Source organism: Schistocerca piceifrons, chromosome 8 (genome assembly GCF_021461385.2).
Source record: "Schistocerca piceifrons isolate TAMUIC-IGC-003096 chromosome 8, iqSchPice1.1, whole genome shotgun sequence".
NCBI lineage: Eukaryota > Metazoa > Arthropoda > Insecta > Orthoptera > Acrididae > Schistocerca > Schistocerca piceifrons.
The window spans coordinates 373036555-373054753 of record NC_060145.1 but is presented as its reverse complement, the minus strand read 5'-3'; the positions used below and the strand labels follow the sequence as shown (position 1 = coordinate 373054753).

At 36.2% G+C, this 18199-nt stretch overlaps 1 protein-coding gene across 1 annotated transcript in view; it reads left to right on the top strand.

Annotated features, from left to right (window-relative positions):
* Positions 1 to 18199, top strand: part of LOC124711917 (fatty acid synthase-like) — a 436120-nt gene that overhangs the window by 133004 nt on the left and 284917 nt on the right. Inside the window, exons 12-13 of the mRNA XM_047242172.1 lie at positions 505 to 587; positions 9019 to 9155. Coding sequence (XP_047098128.1) covers positions 505 to 587; positions 9019 to 9155 — 220 coding nt within the window. The remainder of the gene's footprint in view (positions 1 to 504; positions 588 to 9018; positions 9156 to 18199) is intronic.

The window sequence follows — 18199 nt, the reverse complement described above, 5'->3', positions numbered from 1 at the left end:
CAACACAAAATTAAGCATACAGTTGAGCATTTTGTTTTCAAAACTGTATTTGAGTTGCTATCATTGGTATACTGATGGCTGAGACAAAAGAAAGGATATCTGCATATGTCCTTGAGAAAAGGAAAAATGACTTCAAACCTAGCTCCAGAAGAGACATAGATCGCAGTAGGTAATTGGGACACACACACACACACACACACACACACACACACACACACACACACACAAGAAATACATGCTCACAATTGAAAACAGGTGAAGTATCGTCTGTCACAACTGCTGAATACTGATAATGCAAATACTCTTTTTTATTTATTCAAGTGTAAAGAAAAGTGTATGTAAAGCTTTCTTTAGTCATTGTCAAATTAATATTTTGAAGTGAGTGGCTCTCTGGAAAGTATGATTTCTTAAAGAGATATTTCTTTAAAATGAAGAGCTGACATAAGTTATGTAGATATGGAATTATAAAATATGCAGTGCTACATTCTCTGTTTTTCTTTCCAGCCAGATGTGCTTTAAATGATGGCTCTGGACCAAGACAAGCTCGGACTATGACTGCACTATATGGCTCAGATGTGGATATAGATGTGAGTGTCTGAGAACTTTTTATCTGTTTTAGCTCAGTAGCATTAACAAATGTAGTTGAGATGACAAATCCATATTTGTGCTGTATAGTCTGGCAAACAAGCTAGCCATCTGCATTAAAAGTTGTAAGCATGTGACATAATGGATCCTTAGGATGCGTACAAGATTGTGTTTTAATTGCACATACCATTCTGAAGGAGTGATGATAGTCCAGCACAAAGAGTGGAGCTTAAACATTGTCCTGGCAGTCAGGCAAACAGTAAGCTCTGAGAGACACTGAAGATGTGAGGGATTTCCCTGTTGCCAATATATATGGAGAGAATGCTCACAGAAATAAAATATGTTTATGTAAAAATCTTGAATGAAACAATGGAAAATCCAGGATGGTATGTAACAATATTATGAGAAGGAGAGTTGCTATTCACTGTATAGTGGAGACGCTGAGTGGCAGATTAGGTACAACAAAAAGATTCTCACAATTAAAGCTTTTGGCTATTAAGGCCTTCGTCAACAATAGACATGTACACACACACACACACACACACACACACACACACACACACACACACACACACACACACACAAACGCAACTCACACACATGAATGCAGTTTCAGGCAGTGTGGTTTCATTTACGTTTGTGTGAGTTGCATCTGTATGAGTGTGTGTGTATGTGTGTGTGTGTGTGTGTGTGTGTGTGTGTGTGTATGTGTGTTTTGTTGACAAAGGCCTTAATGGCCAAAATCTTTAATTGTGAAAGTCTTTTTGTTGTGCCTATCTGTGACTCAGCATTCCGCTATATGGTGGGTAGCAAATTTCCTTCTCATTATATTGTTAAAAATCTTGAATGTTTAGTTTCATAGCATCAAGTAATTATACATTAATCTCAAAGATACCAAATTGAGTGCATCATTGAGCCCATCAATGCTTCGAACATTTTTATATGCTGAAAACTATACAAGTTATAGCAGTATAAGTAATCCTCATTTTTTCCAATTTCCTTAACAATTTAATTGTGTGTGAACCTGAAGTGCTACAGACTCAAATCAGGTGGTAAATGAAATATACCAGTTTATACTACATCATACTTTAATACAAGTAACAAACAATTTTGCAATCCATCAAATTAAGCCAGAATATGCAATTCTGCACAGTAACGTGTTATGAAGTCAGCACAGTGTCAGCTCATCCATTGCCTGTTATCCATCTGAGGATTAGGTGAAAGGTTATTGAAAGATTATTCAGAATAAATGGTAACTTAATTTTTATTTTTATGTTTTCCTTGTGCAAAATGTTTCAATGTGTATTTTGTCAATAATAAGGGAACCAATAGATTTATAACATAGTTTGTAAGGGGGCAAAGAATCACAACAAAGGTGGCTATCTTTATATATGTGTAGTTTTAATGTTTTATTTGCAGAATTTGAATGTTGGACATGAAATAATTTTCATTGTAATGAACAAGGCAATGCAACGTTAGCAACCATTTATAAGCAAGATGTATCAGTGGCATGGTGTTTTTAGCTGTCAGTTGTGGTCACAATCAAGGTGGTGAATTTTGTAGTAGACAATGCTGGAGTGAGATTTTTTTTGTGGTATATTGACAGCACTCAGTGTGAAAGACCTTAAATTTTATGCTGTGTGTTGAACTCTTATGTTAGTTCATCATCTACAGATGGTAGCTGTTCACATACTGTGAGAACTTCTAACTTTGTTGGTTAATTGGTTTAAGGGAGATGGGTATTGGATACTGAAATGAGTAAAACATTTTGTATTTCAGTGTGACACAATGTCCAGCAGTGAACTAAAGCCTGTTTGAATCAATATCTTGTGAAATAGTTAGCACTTACATGAAAATAAATAGATATTTTGGTTCAGATTTATTATCACTTTTAAATGACTGTGCAATCATTTAACAACCTTTAATTTCAGATTTTCATAAATTTAGGGTGCCTATGGATGTTGAAAATTAATGCTTACATGTGATAGGCTCTTGCTATTGGAATTCACAGGGTTCAGATCTGATGTACTGCCAACTTTTCTGCATGCATATATGAATCAAGCTAACAAATTGTTCACATCAAAACTGTTTTCATTTTATTTATTTTATCGTGAGGCTACCATTCACAAGTGAATTCTCTTTTATTTAATAAAATAAACTTTGTTAAATTTAAGTCATAAATGCGTATCACATTCAGTTACTAAACTAGCCCATTTTTTAATTTATTTGCAAGTGTTATTGTATTTTGCTATTATCACCAGTTGCTAGGGCACTGAAGAAAGTCTAACAATTCCACAGCCATGTTTCCTTACACATGTGTTTGAGCCAATATTTCTACTAGGTTGCACATTTACCCGACCCTCTCCCATTGAGACAGCACCTCACACCAGTAATTTTACTAGTTGAAAGAAACAGAGGAGCTCACAATTATTGGCCTTACATGTGCTTACTACTTGGACTCCCAATAGCTTATGTGCAGAAATGGACTCTTCATGTTAGCCAAACACAGGAAACCATGGTGACGATCGGTCATGCCTAGAAAATTTGGCGGATTTTTTATCATCATACACAAACAGTACACAGTTATCTTAATAATGAAGATGTTTTTTGTTTCACTACGCTACATAGTTCTCCCTATCTCTGTCAAGTCTTTTGTAATATGTTATCAAACAAAGTATTCCTGAGATACCAAAGTTATAGTCAATTGCCCTATTTTTGTAAACATTGAAAACACAGTATGTTCGTTGTTCAGTTGGTACTCGTAAATATTCCCATATTTCCCTTGTTCTCCTTATGCCTATCTAACTCATATCTGTGTAAAAGATAGTCTATAGAAGATGAAATTCTCTCATCTGCTAATGTAGTGGCAAATAAGAAAAATGAAAAAATACCTATTACAGTTTCCAACAGCAGTATATGCAGAAATCATAGAAGCATGTTAAGTTGATTTGTGGGATTAACTGATGCTGTGCTACTCAGCTTCAAGTCAAATAATATGAAGTACATTTTATTTAAAAATTGACCCCCCAGACTTTCTCTCATGGAACAGAATTAAACCAGCAGTATGTAAATATTTTCAGGAAAACAAGATATTCGGTTGGAAATGTAGTTTGTTTCAAACAACCTAACATGATATAAACACCTTCACTTCTTCCTCTTATTCTGCTTCCTCTTTTATGTATAGGACGGAGTGCTGAAAAGTAATGTTTCTGAATTTTTTATGAGAAAATTCTTAAAGCTTTGTAAATAAAATATTAATGTTATTAACATTCTGCATCTTTATTTTTCATGTCTATGTATATGCAGTCTTCTGCCACTATAGGGCTCCAAATTGTAACATGGTGGCATGTAAGGTTCATATGTTGGTGTTTGAGAAACAGCATGCTGTAATCAAGTGTCAAATTTGATGAGTTTGTGCAAACAAGAAGCTTCCTCTCCTTCAGCTTGACAATGTCAGACCACACATGAGCACTGGGACGTCTACAACAATCTGATGCTGTGGGTTTACTGTCATTGATTACCTTCCATGTGGTCATGACTTTGCTCCATCCATTTTTCATCTGTTCCCAAAACTTCAAGAACCCCTCTGAGAACTTCAGGACTTCACTTTGATAAGAGAAGAAGCAGTACAAGTAGAGGCAAATTTGTGGCTCTGTGAACAAAGTCAAACATTCTATAGTGATGGTGCCACATTGGGAGACATGTATAAGTCACTGGGTGCCTTTATTGAGAAATAAAGATGTCAACATGAAGAATAGAGATATAGAATATTCATACTGTTAGTTTTATTCAAAAATCTTTAAAAGTTATCACATAAAAAATTTGGAGACATTACTTTTTAGCACATCTTCGTATATATCATAACTGCACCTTAAGTCTTCAAGAAGTTTAAACAATTACTCTAGGGATATACTACGACTCCCTACATATTGCTCATTCAGTGATTATGAGGATACAATTAGAATAATTACTGCATGCATGTAAACATTCATTCTTCCCGTGCTCCATACATGAATGGAACAGGAAGAAATCCTGATAATTGGTACAGTGGGATGTATCTTCTGCCATGTACCTCATGGTGGTTTGCCAAGCATAGATGCAGACATAGATGTCTACATGTGTTTGTCAACTTTTTCATTTATTGATGTAATTTAGATTCTTGTTATTGCAGTCATGTAGTTTTCAGCCTTAGACATTGTGATGAACAGTGTGATGCAATTAGTTCTGTGTCAAATTCATTAACTCAGAAGATGATTTGAAGGCTTCATAAAGTCATCACTAAGCAATAATCTTGAAGTAAACATTAAATCTTCAGGACTAACCTCCTACATGGTTTTGTAACCCAATTTTTGCTAATTCCAAGAAGGTATTGACTTTCTCACAAATCTTTATATATTAAAACCCAATTTGAATTAGGATAACTAATCATTCTTTTTCCATTCCTATATCTGAAATCAGTTTCGGTGATAGTGTAGCCCAAAATTTTCCAATCGTAATGGTATTTTTAGATTTCCAATAACTTTTATTTTAAGGGAGAAATTTTAAATTTTTAACTTTTGTTCAATAGTTAATTAATGGCTGTTGGATTCAGATTTGCGAGAATACTGATTGCGTATGTACTTATGATGTTAAAACAGTGGTGCCTTGCATTATATACGTGAAATTATCAGCCTTAAAACTTAATGTGATTGACTTTCCAATATTTACTTCTTGTACTGTTATTGTAATTAACATTTACTTGTAATTAATCAAAAATATGAAGTTGTTGAGAGCCTCCAAAGGGTACCACTGTTAACTGCTGGAGTCAAGAGCTGGCAGAGTAGGCGGGCAGTGCTCTTGGTTAAGCATGGATTATGTCATACAGTGCAATATTGTTTGGTGTGTATGAATACTGTAAAAGAATATGAGTATTCTATAGTATAAAGAAAATGGGAGATGAGCTTGTGTTAGTGTATGGATGTATTTCAACGCTTTGTCAGGAAGTCAGAATGGAAATGTTTCAATTTATAATTAATGTAATTTAAGATTAAATTCAGGCACAGTTGAAGCTGCTTTGTTATTTCTAACAAATTGCACTAAGAAACTAAAAATGGATTAGTAGCTTGGAGTGGATGTTTTGTTTTACTAAAATAATTCAATGTAGTGTCTTGTAAATAATTATCAAACACAGTAGTTTTGTGGATTTCTAGAAACTTGTACTCACTTAATCAAATCTTATTTAAGGAACAGAATACAGAAGGTTGAAGTTGATGATAATAAGTCTGGGTAATGACACATATTGCCCCTCAGTATTCTATACAAGTTTCAGTCTCATTGACATTAATGCTGTACCATAATAGAAGAGAGCTGTGTTCATCACATTAGGAACAGTAGAAAAGTTGAAATACTCCATAGATCAATGTTAATGTAAAGTCAACCCCTTTGGTGTTAAGACAAAATATAGGATCCACATATAATCTGGAATCATAACATGCTTATGGAACCAGACATAAATACTTGTTTTCCTCTTTTACTTTGTTTAACAATTAATATTTAATTGGCTTGGGATTATGACAGAGTAAAATGGCATGCAAAAATAGTAATGAATCTACACATTCATATTAATCTTTCAATACTATGATGAACAGACATATGTCTTATGACACTGAATACTAACACATCACCAGAAGAGTGGAAACAAAGTTTTTAAAGTGCAAAAGAATGCAATGGGGATAAAATACAGCGTAGCACTCATGGATCTTGTAGATTCAATTACATAATTTTTGAAATTATGACTCTGTACGTTCAGAGAAATTGTTGCAGATATCAATAGTATCACATGCGCCACAGCTACATTACCAAGAATAAAAATGACATACTTTCATTATAATCAACAATTCAATAAATAAAAAAATAAAATATTTTTATTAGAACTGAGTGCATATGAAGTAGATAGTATTTTACCTGAGATAAAGAAAACTGGGTGATTGGGAATCTGTCTATTGTAATTGTGTAATTTATGTGTTACACATTTAGGGAACATTAGCTTTATACATATTTTATTTTAATTATCTTGCCCTTTTTTATATGTTTATATTAATAATGTGTGGACTTTTTTCCGAGTGCTTATGCTAATACTGTATTGACACTTGCAATACCTCACATAAGTTCTGGGTTCTTTACAAATTTAACTATTCATTTATTTATCCAGTCAACAAATGACCGAAATTAATGAAGATTCTGATGTTGAATTACAGTAGAAAACGAACTAAGTGTAAATAAGCACATAAACACAATGTTGAATGGTGCTGCTCGGCGCCTGAAGATCATACACAATTGATGATACCATTAGATACAAACACTCAGATTCTAAATATGGATCTTTTATCACACACACACACACACACACACACACACATACACACACAACTGTTCATTTAATTAAATGGTATTAAATGAAATGCACAGACATTATGAATTATGTTCTTTTTTAAAAAATCTTTTTAAATAGTTTTCTGTTATGTGCATTCCACTGAAGATTATTTTGTGTTACAATATATTACTGTTCTGATGCAGGAACTTTTTACAATGTCCATTATGAACAGCATTCCTATTTATAATAACAAATATACACTATGTGATCAAAAGTATCTGACACCCCACAAAAAACATACATTTTTCATATTAGGTGCTTTGTACTGCCACCTACTGCAAGGCACATCACATCAGCGACCTCAGTAGTCATTAGACATGATGAGAGAGCAGCATGGGGCATTCCGCAGATCTCATGGACTTCAAACGTGGTCAGGTGATTAGGTGTCACTTGTGTCATATGTCTGTACCTGAGATTTCCCCACTCCTAAACATCGCTAGGTCCACTGTTTCCAACATGATGGTGAAGTGGAAATGTGAAGGGACACGTACAGCAGAAAAGCGTACAGTCTGATCTTGTCTGTTGACTGACAGAGACTGATGACAGCTGAAGAGGTTCTTGATGTGTAATAGGCAGATATCTATCCAGATCATCGCACAGGGATTCCAAACTGCATCAGGATCCACTGAAATTACTTTGACAGTTATGCAGGAGGTGAGAAAACTTGGATTTCATGGTTTAGCAACTGCTCATAAGCCACACATTACATCGGTAAATGCCAAACGATACCTTGCTTGGTGTGAGAAGTGTAAACATTGGACGATTGAACAGTGGAAAAATGTTCTGTGGAGTGATAAATCATGGTACAAAATGTGGCAATCTGGTGGCAGGGTGTGGGTATGGTGAATGCCCGGTGAACGTCATCTGCCAGCGTGTATAGTGCCAAAAGTAAAATTCTGAGGCAGTGGTGCTACAGTGTGGTCGTGTTTTTCATGGAGGGGCTTGCACCCCTTGTTGTTTTGTGGGGCACTACCACAGCACAGGCCTAAATTGATGTTTTAAGCACCTTCTCACTTCCCACTGTTGAAGAGCAATTCGGGGATGGCGATTGCATCTTTCAACATGATTGAGCACCTGTTCATAATGCACAGCCTGTGGCAGAGTGGTTACACAACTATAACATTCCTGTAATGGACTGGCCTGCACAGAGTCCTGACCTGAATCCAATAGAACATCTTTGGGATGTTTTGGGAAGCCGACTTCATGCCAGGCCTCACCAACCGACATTGATACCTCTCCCCAGTGCAGCATTCCATGAAGAATGGGCTTCCATTCCCCAAGAAACCTTCCAGCACCTGGTTGAATGTATGCCTGCAAGAGTGGAAGCTGTCATAAAGGCTAAGGGTGGGCCGACAGCATACTGAATTCCAGCATTAACGATGGATTGCGCCACGAACTTGTAAGTCATTTTCAGCCAGGTGTCTGGATACTTTTGATCACATAGTGTAGCTGTTACTGACTGAACAATTCCTGTGTTATTTCACAAAACAGGCACATTCAAGCATACAATATAATTACTTTATTTATTTACTCTGTTACTCCCCCCCCCCCCCCCCCCCCCCTCCCTTCCTTTCTTCCTCTCTCTCTAACTATCTCTGCTGCTCTTCCATCAACTTTTCTGCTTTCCTCATAGTTCTTAGCTGCAATGTTCATTTCACTTCTCATTTCTCTTCCTCTTAATCAATGTTTATATCTCACACTCTCCTGCTCTCATCTCTGTACTGACACTGGCACAGTGTTACCAACGTACTATCTTTGACCTTCTGTCTATGATGCCTCTCCCTTTATGTCTGGTTGCTCTCTTTGTGACAATAGATGGGTCTCTCTCAGACTGGGGGTCTGAGTTTCCTGCTTCTCTTCCGAGATCCCCAACTTATTCCTCTTTCCTTTTTGAGTTAGGAATTATCAGTTCCAAAAGCTAGAGAAAGTTAGTGGAGGCCAGCCATTCTGTGTTTTTGTAATTAGATAGTATTCTTAAGCAAATGTTCCGTTTAAAAAAAAAAGTGTTATTTGTGTTTCAGGCAATTAAAAGCAACTATGAAAACTTCAGACCTCAAACAAAAGATATAATTGTCCTTGAAATATCACCAGAGAGCAAGCTTCCGAATTCTCTTAATGTCCTTACTAACAGCCGAACCTTACTGCAGATTCTTGGCAGGTTAGTGTTTACATATTGTAATATTTTATGTAGTTTGATTTATTACTATTGTGCTTTGCGAAACCTTTTCAGCTAAGAAATAAAACTATTAGTCAGTAAGATGTAGAGAAAAAAGGAAAGTATTCCTAAAAATGTGTTCAAGTCATTCCTGTGGTTATCAAATAATTTTGTTGTTGCAGTAATCATTGCAATTGGAATCAAAAGTCATGTTCTGCACAATATAGTTGGCTTCAGTTCACACCTCAAAAAGATCTTTCTAACTTAAATGTTTGAGGCAAGCTAGATCATACAGTGACTTTTTAGGATTTCCTATTTCTTTATGTACAAACAGATCACTGATCATCCACATAGAAACTGTACTGATGTAAAGTTCATTTATTATTGATGACTATAGGAAACAAAAGAAAATTTCAGAGTAGGAATTAAAATCCATGGAGAAGAAATAAATACTTTGAGGTTCGCCGATGACATTGTAATTCTGTCAGAGACAGCAAAGCACCTGCAAGAGCAGTTGAATGGAATGGACAGTGTCTTGAAAGGAGGATGTAAGATGAATATAAACAAAAGCAAAACAAGGATAATGGAATGTAGTCGAATTAAATCAGGTGATGCTGTGGGGATTAGATTAGGAAATGAGATGCTTAAAGTAGTAAATGAGTTTTGCTATTTGGGGAGCAAAATAATTACTGAAGGTTGAAGTATAGAGGATATAAAATGTAGACTGGCAATGGCAAGGAAAGCGTTTCTGAACAAGAGAAATTTGTTAACATCAAGTATAGATTTAAGTGTCAGGAAGTTGTTTATGAAAGTATTTGTATGGAGTGTAGCCATGTATGAAAGTGAAACATGGACGATAAATGGTTTAGACAAGAAGGGAATAGAAGCTTTCAAAATGTGGTGCTACAGAAGAATGCTGAAGATTAGATGGGTAGATCACATAACTAATGAGGAGGTATTGAATAGAATTGGAGAGAAGAGAAATTTGTAGCACAACTTGATTAGAAGAAGGGATCGGTTGGTAGGGCATATTCTGAAGCATCAAGGGATCACCAATTTGGTATTGGAGGGCAGCATGGAGGGTAAAAATCGTAGAGGGAGACCAAGAGATGAATACACTAAACAAATTCAGAAGGATGTAGACTGCAGTAGGTACCGGGAGATGAAGAAGCTTGCGCAGGATAGAGTAGCATGGAGAGCTGCATCAAACCAGTCTATGGACTGAGGACCACAACAACAACAACATACGATAAACAAATTATAAAGTAAAATCACATAGAGTTACAATGGGCATGGCCCATAACTGCAATTTAGAAAATGTATACACCTTTCTGAAACAGTATTCCTTAAACTATTCTCCTCATTCTTGGCCTCATCTTGTTTTGTCTAATGGAGGCATAAATTCAACTAGAGTCCCTCTGATGCATCCTACAAATAAATTTATGCTATTATCAGTTGGTACATTTATACATCATTTATAAATTTCATATACACTTAAAATGTTTTGAGCATGTTAGTCCATGAATTAGAGCTGTTTTCAAACTGTGTCGTCCAGAAATGTAATAAGTATTAATGAAGAATTACATTTGATGATGAACCATTGAAGACCCATTTAAGAAAAAAAAAAAAAAGTCCTGGTTATCAGTACTAGACTATCTTTAATATCACTTATAGCCAGTCCAACGTCTTCATTCTGCACTTGTCCACAATAATTATTTTTAATGCAAGCTATTGCTAAGATATCAATCTACAGCTAATAGTGAAATTATATTTCCTTAATAGTTACTACCAGAAAGTCCACAAGACATCAGATATAAAAATTGTACATTGAGAACAAGTATCTACAACACAAATGTTTAATCATTATAATTTATTTATTTATACAATCATAAACAATGTGTGTTGTGTGGATGTTGCCTAAATGTGTTCCTTGATTAAATGTAAATTAGATTAGATTAATACTTGTTCCAGAGATCATGAATATGACACTTCGTAATGATGTGGAATGTGTCAGGTTATTAAAAGATGTCTGTACAAGATATTACATTACACAAAATATTGCATGACACTAATGTTTAAGTAGTTGTTGTTGTTGTCCCCCCCCCCCCCCCCCCCCCCCCTTAATTTATATCTAAAAATTCAGCCAATGAGTAGAAGGAGTTGTCATCTAGAAATTCTTTTAATTTATTTTTAAATGTTAGTTGGCTATCTGTCAGGCTTTTGATGCTGTTTGGTAGGTGACCAAAGACTTTTGGGGCAGCATAATTTACCCCTATCTGTGCCAAAGTCAGATTTAACCCTGCATAGTGAAGATCATCCTTTCTCCTGGTGTTATAGCTATGCACAGTGCAATTAGTTTTGAACTGGGCTGGATTATTAACAACAAATTTCATGAGTGAATATATATACTGTGAGGATCCCTAGATCCTTAAATAGATGTCTGCAGGATGACCGTGGGTGGGCTCCAGCAATTATTCTGATTACACATTTTTGAGCAATGAATACTTTCCTACTCAACGATGAATTACCGCAGAATATGATGTCATACGAAAGCAGTGAATGAAAGTAGGCATAGTAAGCTAATTTACTGAGATTCGTATCACCAATATTTGCAATAACCCTAATAGCATACAAAGCTGAACTCAGAAGTTTCAGCAGACCATCAATGTGTTGCTTCCAGTTTAACCTCTCATCAATGGACACACCTAAAAATTTTGAAAATTCTACCTTAGCTACAGACTCCTGTTCAAAGTCTATATTTATTACTGGAGTTGTGCCATTTACTGTGTGGAACTGTATATACTGTGTTTTATCAAAATTTAAAGAGAGTCCGTTTGCTGAGAACCACTTATTAATTTTGTGAAAAACATCATTTACAATTACATCACTTAGTTCTTGGTTTTTGGATGATATTACTATACTTGTATCATCAGCAAAACGAACTAACTTTGTATCTTCAGATATATACAATTTAAATATTCACTAGTACCCACAATTTAAATAAACACAAATAACTGCATACAATTTTCCAGAGCTTATGTTTCATTTTCATACATCTTATGTTCCTGTTCTGTTGTAAATGTTGTAAACTGTCACTTGATTATATTGTATTATATTTATCTGGCATCATGATGTAGAGATCATTCAGAACACAATAATGCATCATTGTCACTTGTCACTCTGCACTATAATTGTGACCATTTTGTCATATGTCACACAGGAATTACTTTAGAAGTTCCATGGAAAATATTTAATTTAAAGCTGATGTTTCATAAATTCAAAAAAGCTGTAGAAGCTGTTTAATGTCAAAATGTTTCTTCTTCTTTTTTTGGCACAATTCTAAAATATGTGTGAGTCTACGAAGTGAAGTGTTGAATTAAGTTTCGGTTTATATATGGTGAATTGTGTTTCATTAATTTTAAATTGCAATTGCATAGTTTGTGTACAGGAAACATGTCAAAAATTTACATTACAATCACAGTTATTTTTACATTAATAAATAATAACACTAAAATGAAATTTCTATAAACAGCTCTCTCTCTCTCCCTTGTAGGACGTGTAAGAATTTGTATTCAGCACAAATACCAGTTTATCCTGCATGAATCACCCAATGAGTAATAGCATTTCAGTATCATACAGCCTTCTTTTCAGTAGACCTAAATTCATTTGCATTACTTTGTTCCTTTTCAACTTATTGTAAATTTTCATTCCTTTATATTTCAGTACTTGGGCATGCAGTTTGAGGCTGTGGACATGAAACATAACTTTTCTTTGATTCTTATATTATGTGTGAACAAAATCATCCCCAATAAACAATTCTGGCTTGATATAAAAAAAAGATAATAAACCCATAAGTATATAGAGAAGGGACAGTTAATATTTAACGTTAAATAATGGGTGACATTATTTTTTTTATGATTTACAGTGCTAATATTACTAATTAATTTTTCTTGTATCTTGACTATCCACTCTGTGTATTTGAGCTTCCATCCAAGAAAGACCAAACCTAACATTGGATTCAGAGTAGCTTGTATGTGCTACTTTTCATGTGTACGTGTCAGTTACAATTGATAATATTTGCACTGCAAATGCAAATCTGCTGAAATTGTTATGTAGGTTGGCAGTAAGTGCCTGCCAGCTCAATTTTTTACCCAAATTTAATATTAAAAATTTTACTGAGTCAGTTTCTTCTATATCTCGGTTGTTGTGAAAAATCTTAACCTGCTCACATTTTGACTGTTTGGTTTTGAATTGTGTCATATCAGTCTTATGTATGTTTAGACTCATCCATTTAGCTACTAAACCAAGTTTCTAAGGTACCAGGGTACCAATAAATATTCAGTCAATTTTTCTGCATCATGATTTTCAAGTAAACAGAAGTATTGCCTGCAAGTACAAGTAATGGAGAGTGATGTTTAATGGAAAATCATTAACATAGAGCTGCGCAGGGTAGCCGTGCGGTCTGGGGCATCTTGTCACGGTTCATGCGACTCCCCCTGTCGGAGGTTCAAGTACTTCCTTGGGCATGTTTGTGTGTGTGTGTGTGTGTGTGTGTGTGTGTGTGTGTGTGTGTGTGTGTGTGTGTGTTGTCCTTAGCGTAAGTTAGTTTAAGGTAGTTTATAAGCTTAGGGATCGATGACCTCAGCAGTTTTCTCCCATAGTCCTTACCACAAATTTCCAATTTCCAATTAACATAGAACAGAAATAGGACTGTGCCTAACAGGGAGACGTGTGGCAGTCAGAAAGATTATTTTCCATGGAGAATGATATTTTGCCCCATTTAAAATAATTATAACTCTTTTTTTTTTGTTTGATAAGTAGGATTTAAGCACCTGTAGTTCAATAACCCAGATTACCCTTGTAAAAATTTCTAAATAAGCAAGTCTTGGGTTATAGAATAAACATGTTTGGGAGGTTGCAGGTGATTCCTGCCACCTTATTGTTCTCATATAAAGATGCTAATGATATGATTATTTTCTCAACAAATCTGTTTACAGCATGTATGTTGTGTTTCTGTAGTAGGAAAACCAAGCTGATATGTTTAGAATGATGGAACGTTTTACAATGTGGTGTTGGATTTAGATAACAGCCGCTTCTGAGATATTTTAGACATGACTGTGAGAATTCATATAGGATGATAATTTCCTGTGACCTCCCTTGATTCAGTTGGAAAAGTGGTTTAATTTCGGCATATTTCAGCACTTCCATTGATTTATTGCGTGAGTTAGTGGGTTTGCAATTATATTGTATACTTATTTGGTCTAGATCTGTTCTGTCCATTTCCCTGTGAAAATCTTGTCTCTTTTTTCATATGATAATCACCAAAAATAATGTCACACAGTTTTTTCATTAGAACACATTTATTTTTAAGAGTTAGAATTTGGTGACAGTATCAACATTTTTTTTACTTACACTATTTTTCTCCATCATGTTCTATGCTGTTATGCCAGCATTGAATAAAAGCATGTTTTACCCGTTGCTAAAAACTCTTATTCTGTGCTGTTAGTATGCTTACACTGCATGAATTATACTCTTATCAGGTCTGGCATATGGGGTGGATGAGACAGTGATGGCCATCACCATATGTCATTGTGTTCCGGGGTTCTGAAATTTCTGTGTGGGTATGCAGTGTAATGCTGAGAAAGATTTCTTTAGGATTCATCTCAGACCAAACACATCAGAAATGGTTCATTAGTTCAGAGGCTTCACATATACCTCTTAATTAATGGCTGATCCTTTTGGCAATACATCCACAAGAATGGCACCATCACTGTCCGAAACAATTGTTATCATGACAAGGGAACTGGCTTGAATATCCTCTTTTTTGGTGATTGTGGGTAATGCTACTAGTGACTGCCTTTTTGTTTCTGGGTCAAAGTGATGCATCTAAGTTTCATCACCAGTAATAATCCTTGAAGGTCCATCCATTGGCCTCAAACTGCTTAAAGAGTACAGACAAAATGGCTTGTCTTTGGATCTTGTGATCTGTTGTGAACATCCTAGGACACCATCATGAGCACACTTTTGAAAGACCAAGCATCTCAATCACTGCACACGTACTTCTAATGCTCACCAATAGTAAAGCCAATCTCAAGTTGTGATGTGCCACTCTGCAGGAATAATGGCATCTGCATGATTTACCCTGCTGGGAACAGTGACTGTGGCTGGATGACCCATATGTGTCTGATCATAAAGCTCAGTTTCTACACTTCCTGCCACTTTTAACTCTCTTTATTTTTCACCAAACAAAACCCCTGTCAACTAAATCATTACCACACACTGCACATAAATGTTTATGGATGTTCACCAATGGTTCTTTTTCCTCAACCAATAATTCAGTTACAGCATGTTGCTTGTAATGGGTCTCTGACATGTAGACTCCAATTTGTTTGTTCCATATGGCCCTGCCCTCTGATGAAATTGTGCAGAAGAAACATCAAATATGATGCACCTAAATAGATGTTTGTGTGTGTGTGTGTGTGTGTGTGTGTGTGTGTGTGTGTGTGTGTATGTGTGTCTGTGTTTGATCGGCCTACCACTGAGACATCATGGGAGTTCAGGAAGCCCATGCATTCATGTATGTAAATGGCTGGAAAGTTGAGATTTTAAGTTCTTTAAAACAATCCCTACGCAATCCCCCTTGACAAACTCCTTTTAGAGTTCTTATAACTCACTTCTGGATTTTATATAGGTTTGCTGTTCCGCATTTATGAAAATCGTGTACCTCACTAAACTGTGAAAGAGTGAATAATATGCGCACAAGAGTGTTTCTATAGTTCAGTACTTCTAAAGCATTTTTCACATGTAAAAATATTGATTTAAGTTTTCTCTACATGGCTTTCCTATCTTAAGTGACTGTGTATTATTCGGCAGTCACTGGAAGTGAAGAGCACAGCAAAATATCCAATTTCAAAAATGAATATGACATATCTCAGATTAACTTGATGTTTATTTGTACTCTCAAGTAAAATGACTACTTGTATGAACAGCTGTTTATAAGAAACACCACAATAAAATCTCCACATGAATGAAAAACAGACAGCTTGAGCTACTGCAACAGAATGAATACATATTTGACAGGTAATGCATGTTTCTCTTGTATTTGATGACATCATTAGTATTGTCACAGCACCCTCTTTTTCATGGCACACCCTGCATCTCCAAACCAAATGCCACAGCACAGAGTAACTGAATGCCAGGTACTGCAAGTCATGGTAAAGCTGCAATTGTTGGGCCCCCGTGAAGACACACGGTGTCCACCTATACCCATGTACAGCACAAACAATAACAAAAATTTGCAAACAGTTTGCAATCCAAAATTGCTTAACTAATAAAAAATATTTTCAAATGTTGCAAGCATTATTCATTAGTTATGTACCTGTTGAGCAACACATCACTATACATAAGTGATATATTGCATCACAGTATCCATTACTCCTAAGAATTTTGTATGTGAGGCCTTTTGAAACAAATAGCTTCCAAAGGTAATTAGTTTATTAGATTCTTCATTGTTTCTTGGATAGTTGAACCTCATCCACACTTATTTATTACCAAACAGTCGTCAAAAAACCATTTCTGTCATTACATTGATACTCTGCCACTGACATACTTCATGTAGTACCTTAATTTACAGAAAGACTCGTATCATCTGAAAAAATCGCTGCATATGGTGTAGATAACTAATGGCAAAACATTTATAAAACTATTTAATTTGATAGATAAAAAAATCTACTCACCAAGTGCAGCAGAGCACAAACATAAAAGACTGTTGTGATTGGCAAGCTTTTGCAACCAGTGGCTCCTCCTTCATTCAGAAGGGGTGAAGGGGAGGAAGGAGGGTGAAGGAAAAGAATTGGAGAGGTCTAGGAAAAGGGGTAGATTTCAGGAAAGTCACTCAGAACTGCGGGTCATGAAGACGTACCATATGGGGGCAAACACTTATAATGTTATCAACAGCAAACCATCTAATACAAAACTTTGACATATGCCATAATTAACTTTTATGAAGATTTAGACAAAAGTTTCATAATTGTGCTATACTTCTACTCTTTAGTACTTGTCTGACACATAGGAAATGAAACAATGCAAAATTCGGTATGTAATGTAACAATATTATGAAAAGGACAGTTGCTACTCACCATATAGTGGTGATGCTGAGTCACATATAGGCACAACAAAGCTCTGTCTGAAAGTGAGCCAAGAGGACAACACACACACACACACACACACACACACACTCTCACACACACACACACACACTGGCACGCGCGTGCACGCACCACACATATGCAAACACAACTCACACACACATGGCCCCAGTCTCTAACAGCTGAAGCCACACTGTAAGCAACACCACACGTTGGGAGAGGCAACCAGGTGGTGGGGGTAAGGAGGAGGCTGGGGCAGGGCAGGGAATGGATAGCAGGATAGGGCTGGGGGACAGTAATGTGCTGCTTGTGGAAGTGTACAGGGACAAGATGGAGAGCAGGTAGGGCAGCGAGGTACAGTCGGGAGATTTGATAGAGGGTGAGGATAGTGGAAAATTAGAGAAGTAAAAAGACTGAGTGTGCTTTGGTGGAGCAGAGGGCTGTGTAGTGCTGGAATGAGAACAGGGGAGGTGCTAGGTGGGTAAGGACAGTGACTAACAAAATTTGTGAGGGTAATGGGAAGAGAGGATATATTGCAGGGAGAGTTCCCACCTGTGCAGTTCATAAAAACTGGTGTTAGTGGACAGATCCATATGACACAGGCTGTGAAGCAGTCATTAAATGAAGAACGTTGTATAGGGTGGTGTGCTCAGCAATGGGGTAATCCAGCTGGTTCTTGGCCACAATTTGTCAGTGGCCATTCATGCAGACAGACATCTTGTTGGTTGCCATGCCCACTTAGAATGCAGCACGGTGCTTGCAGCCTAGCTTGTAGATCACATGACTGGATTCACAGGTAGCCCTGCCTTTGATGGGATAGATGATGTATATGACCGGATTGGAGTAGATAGTGGTGGGAGGACGTATGGGACAGGCCTTGCATCTATGTCTCTTTCAGTG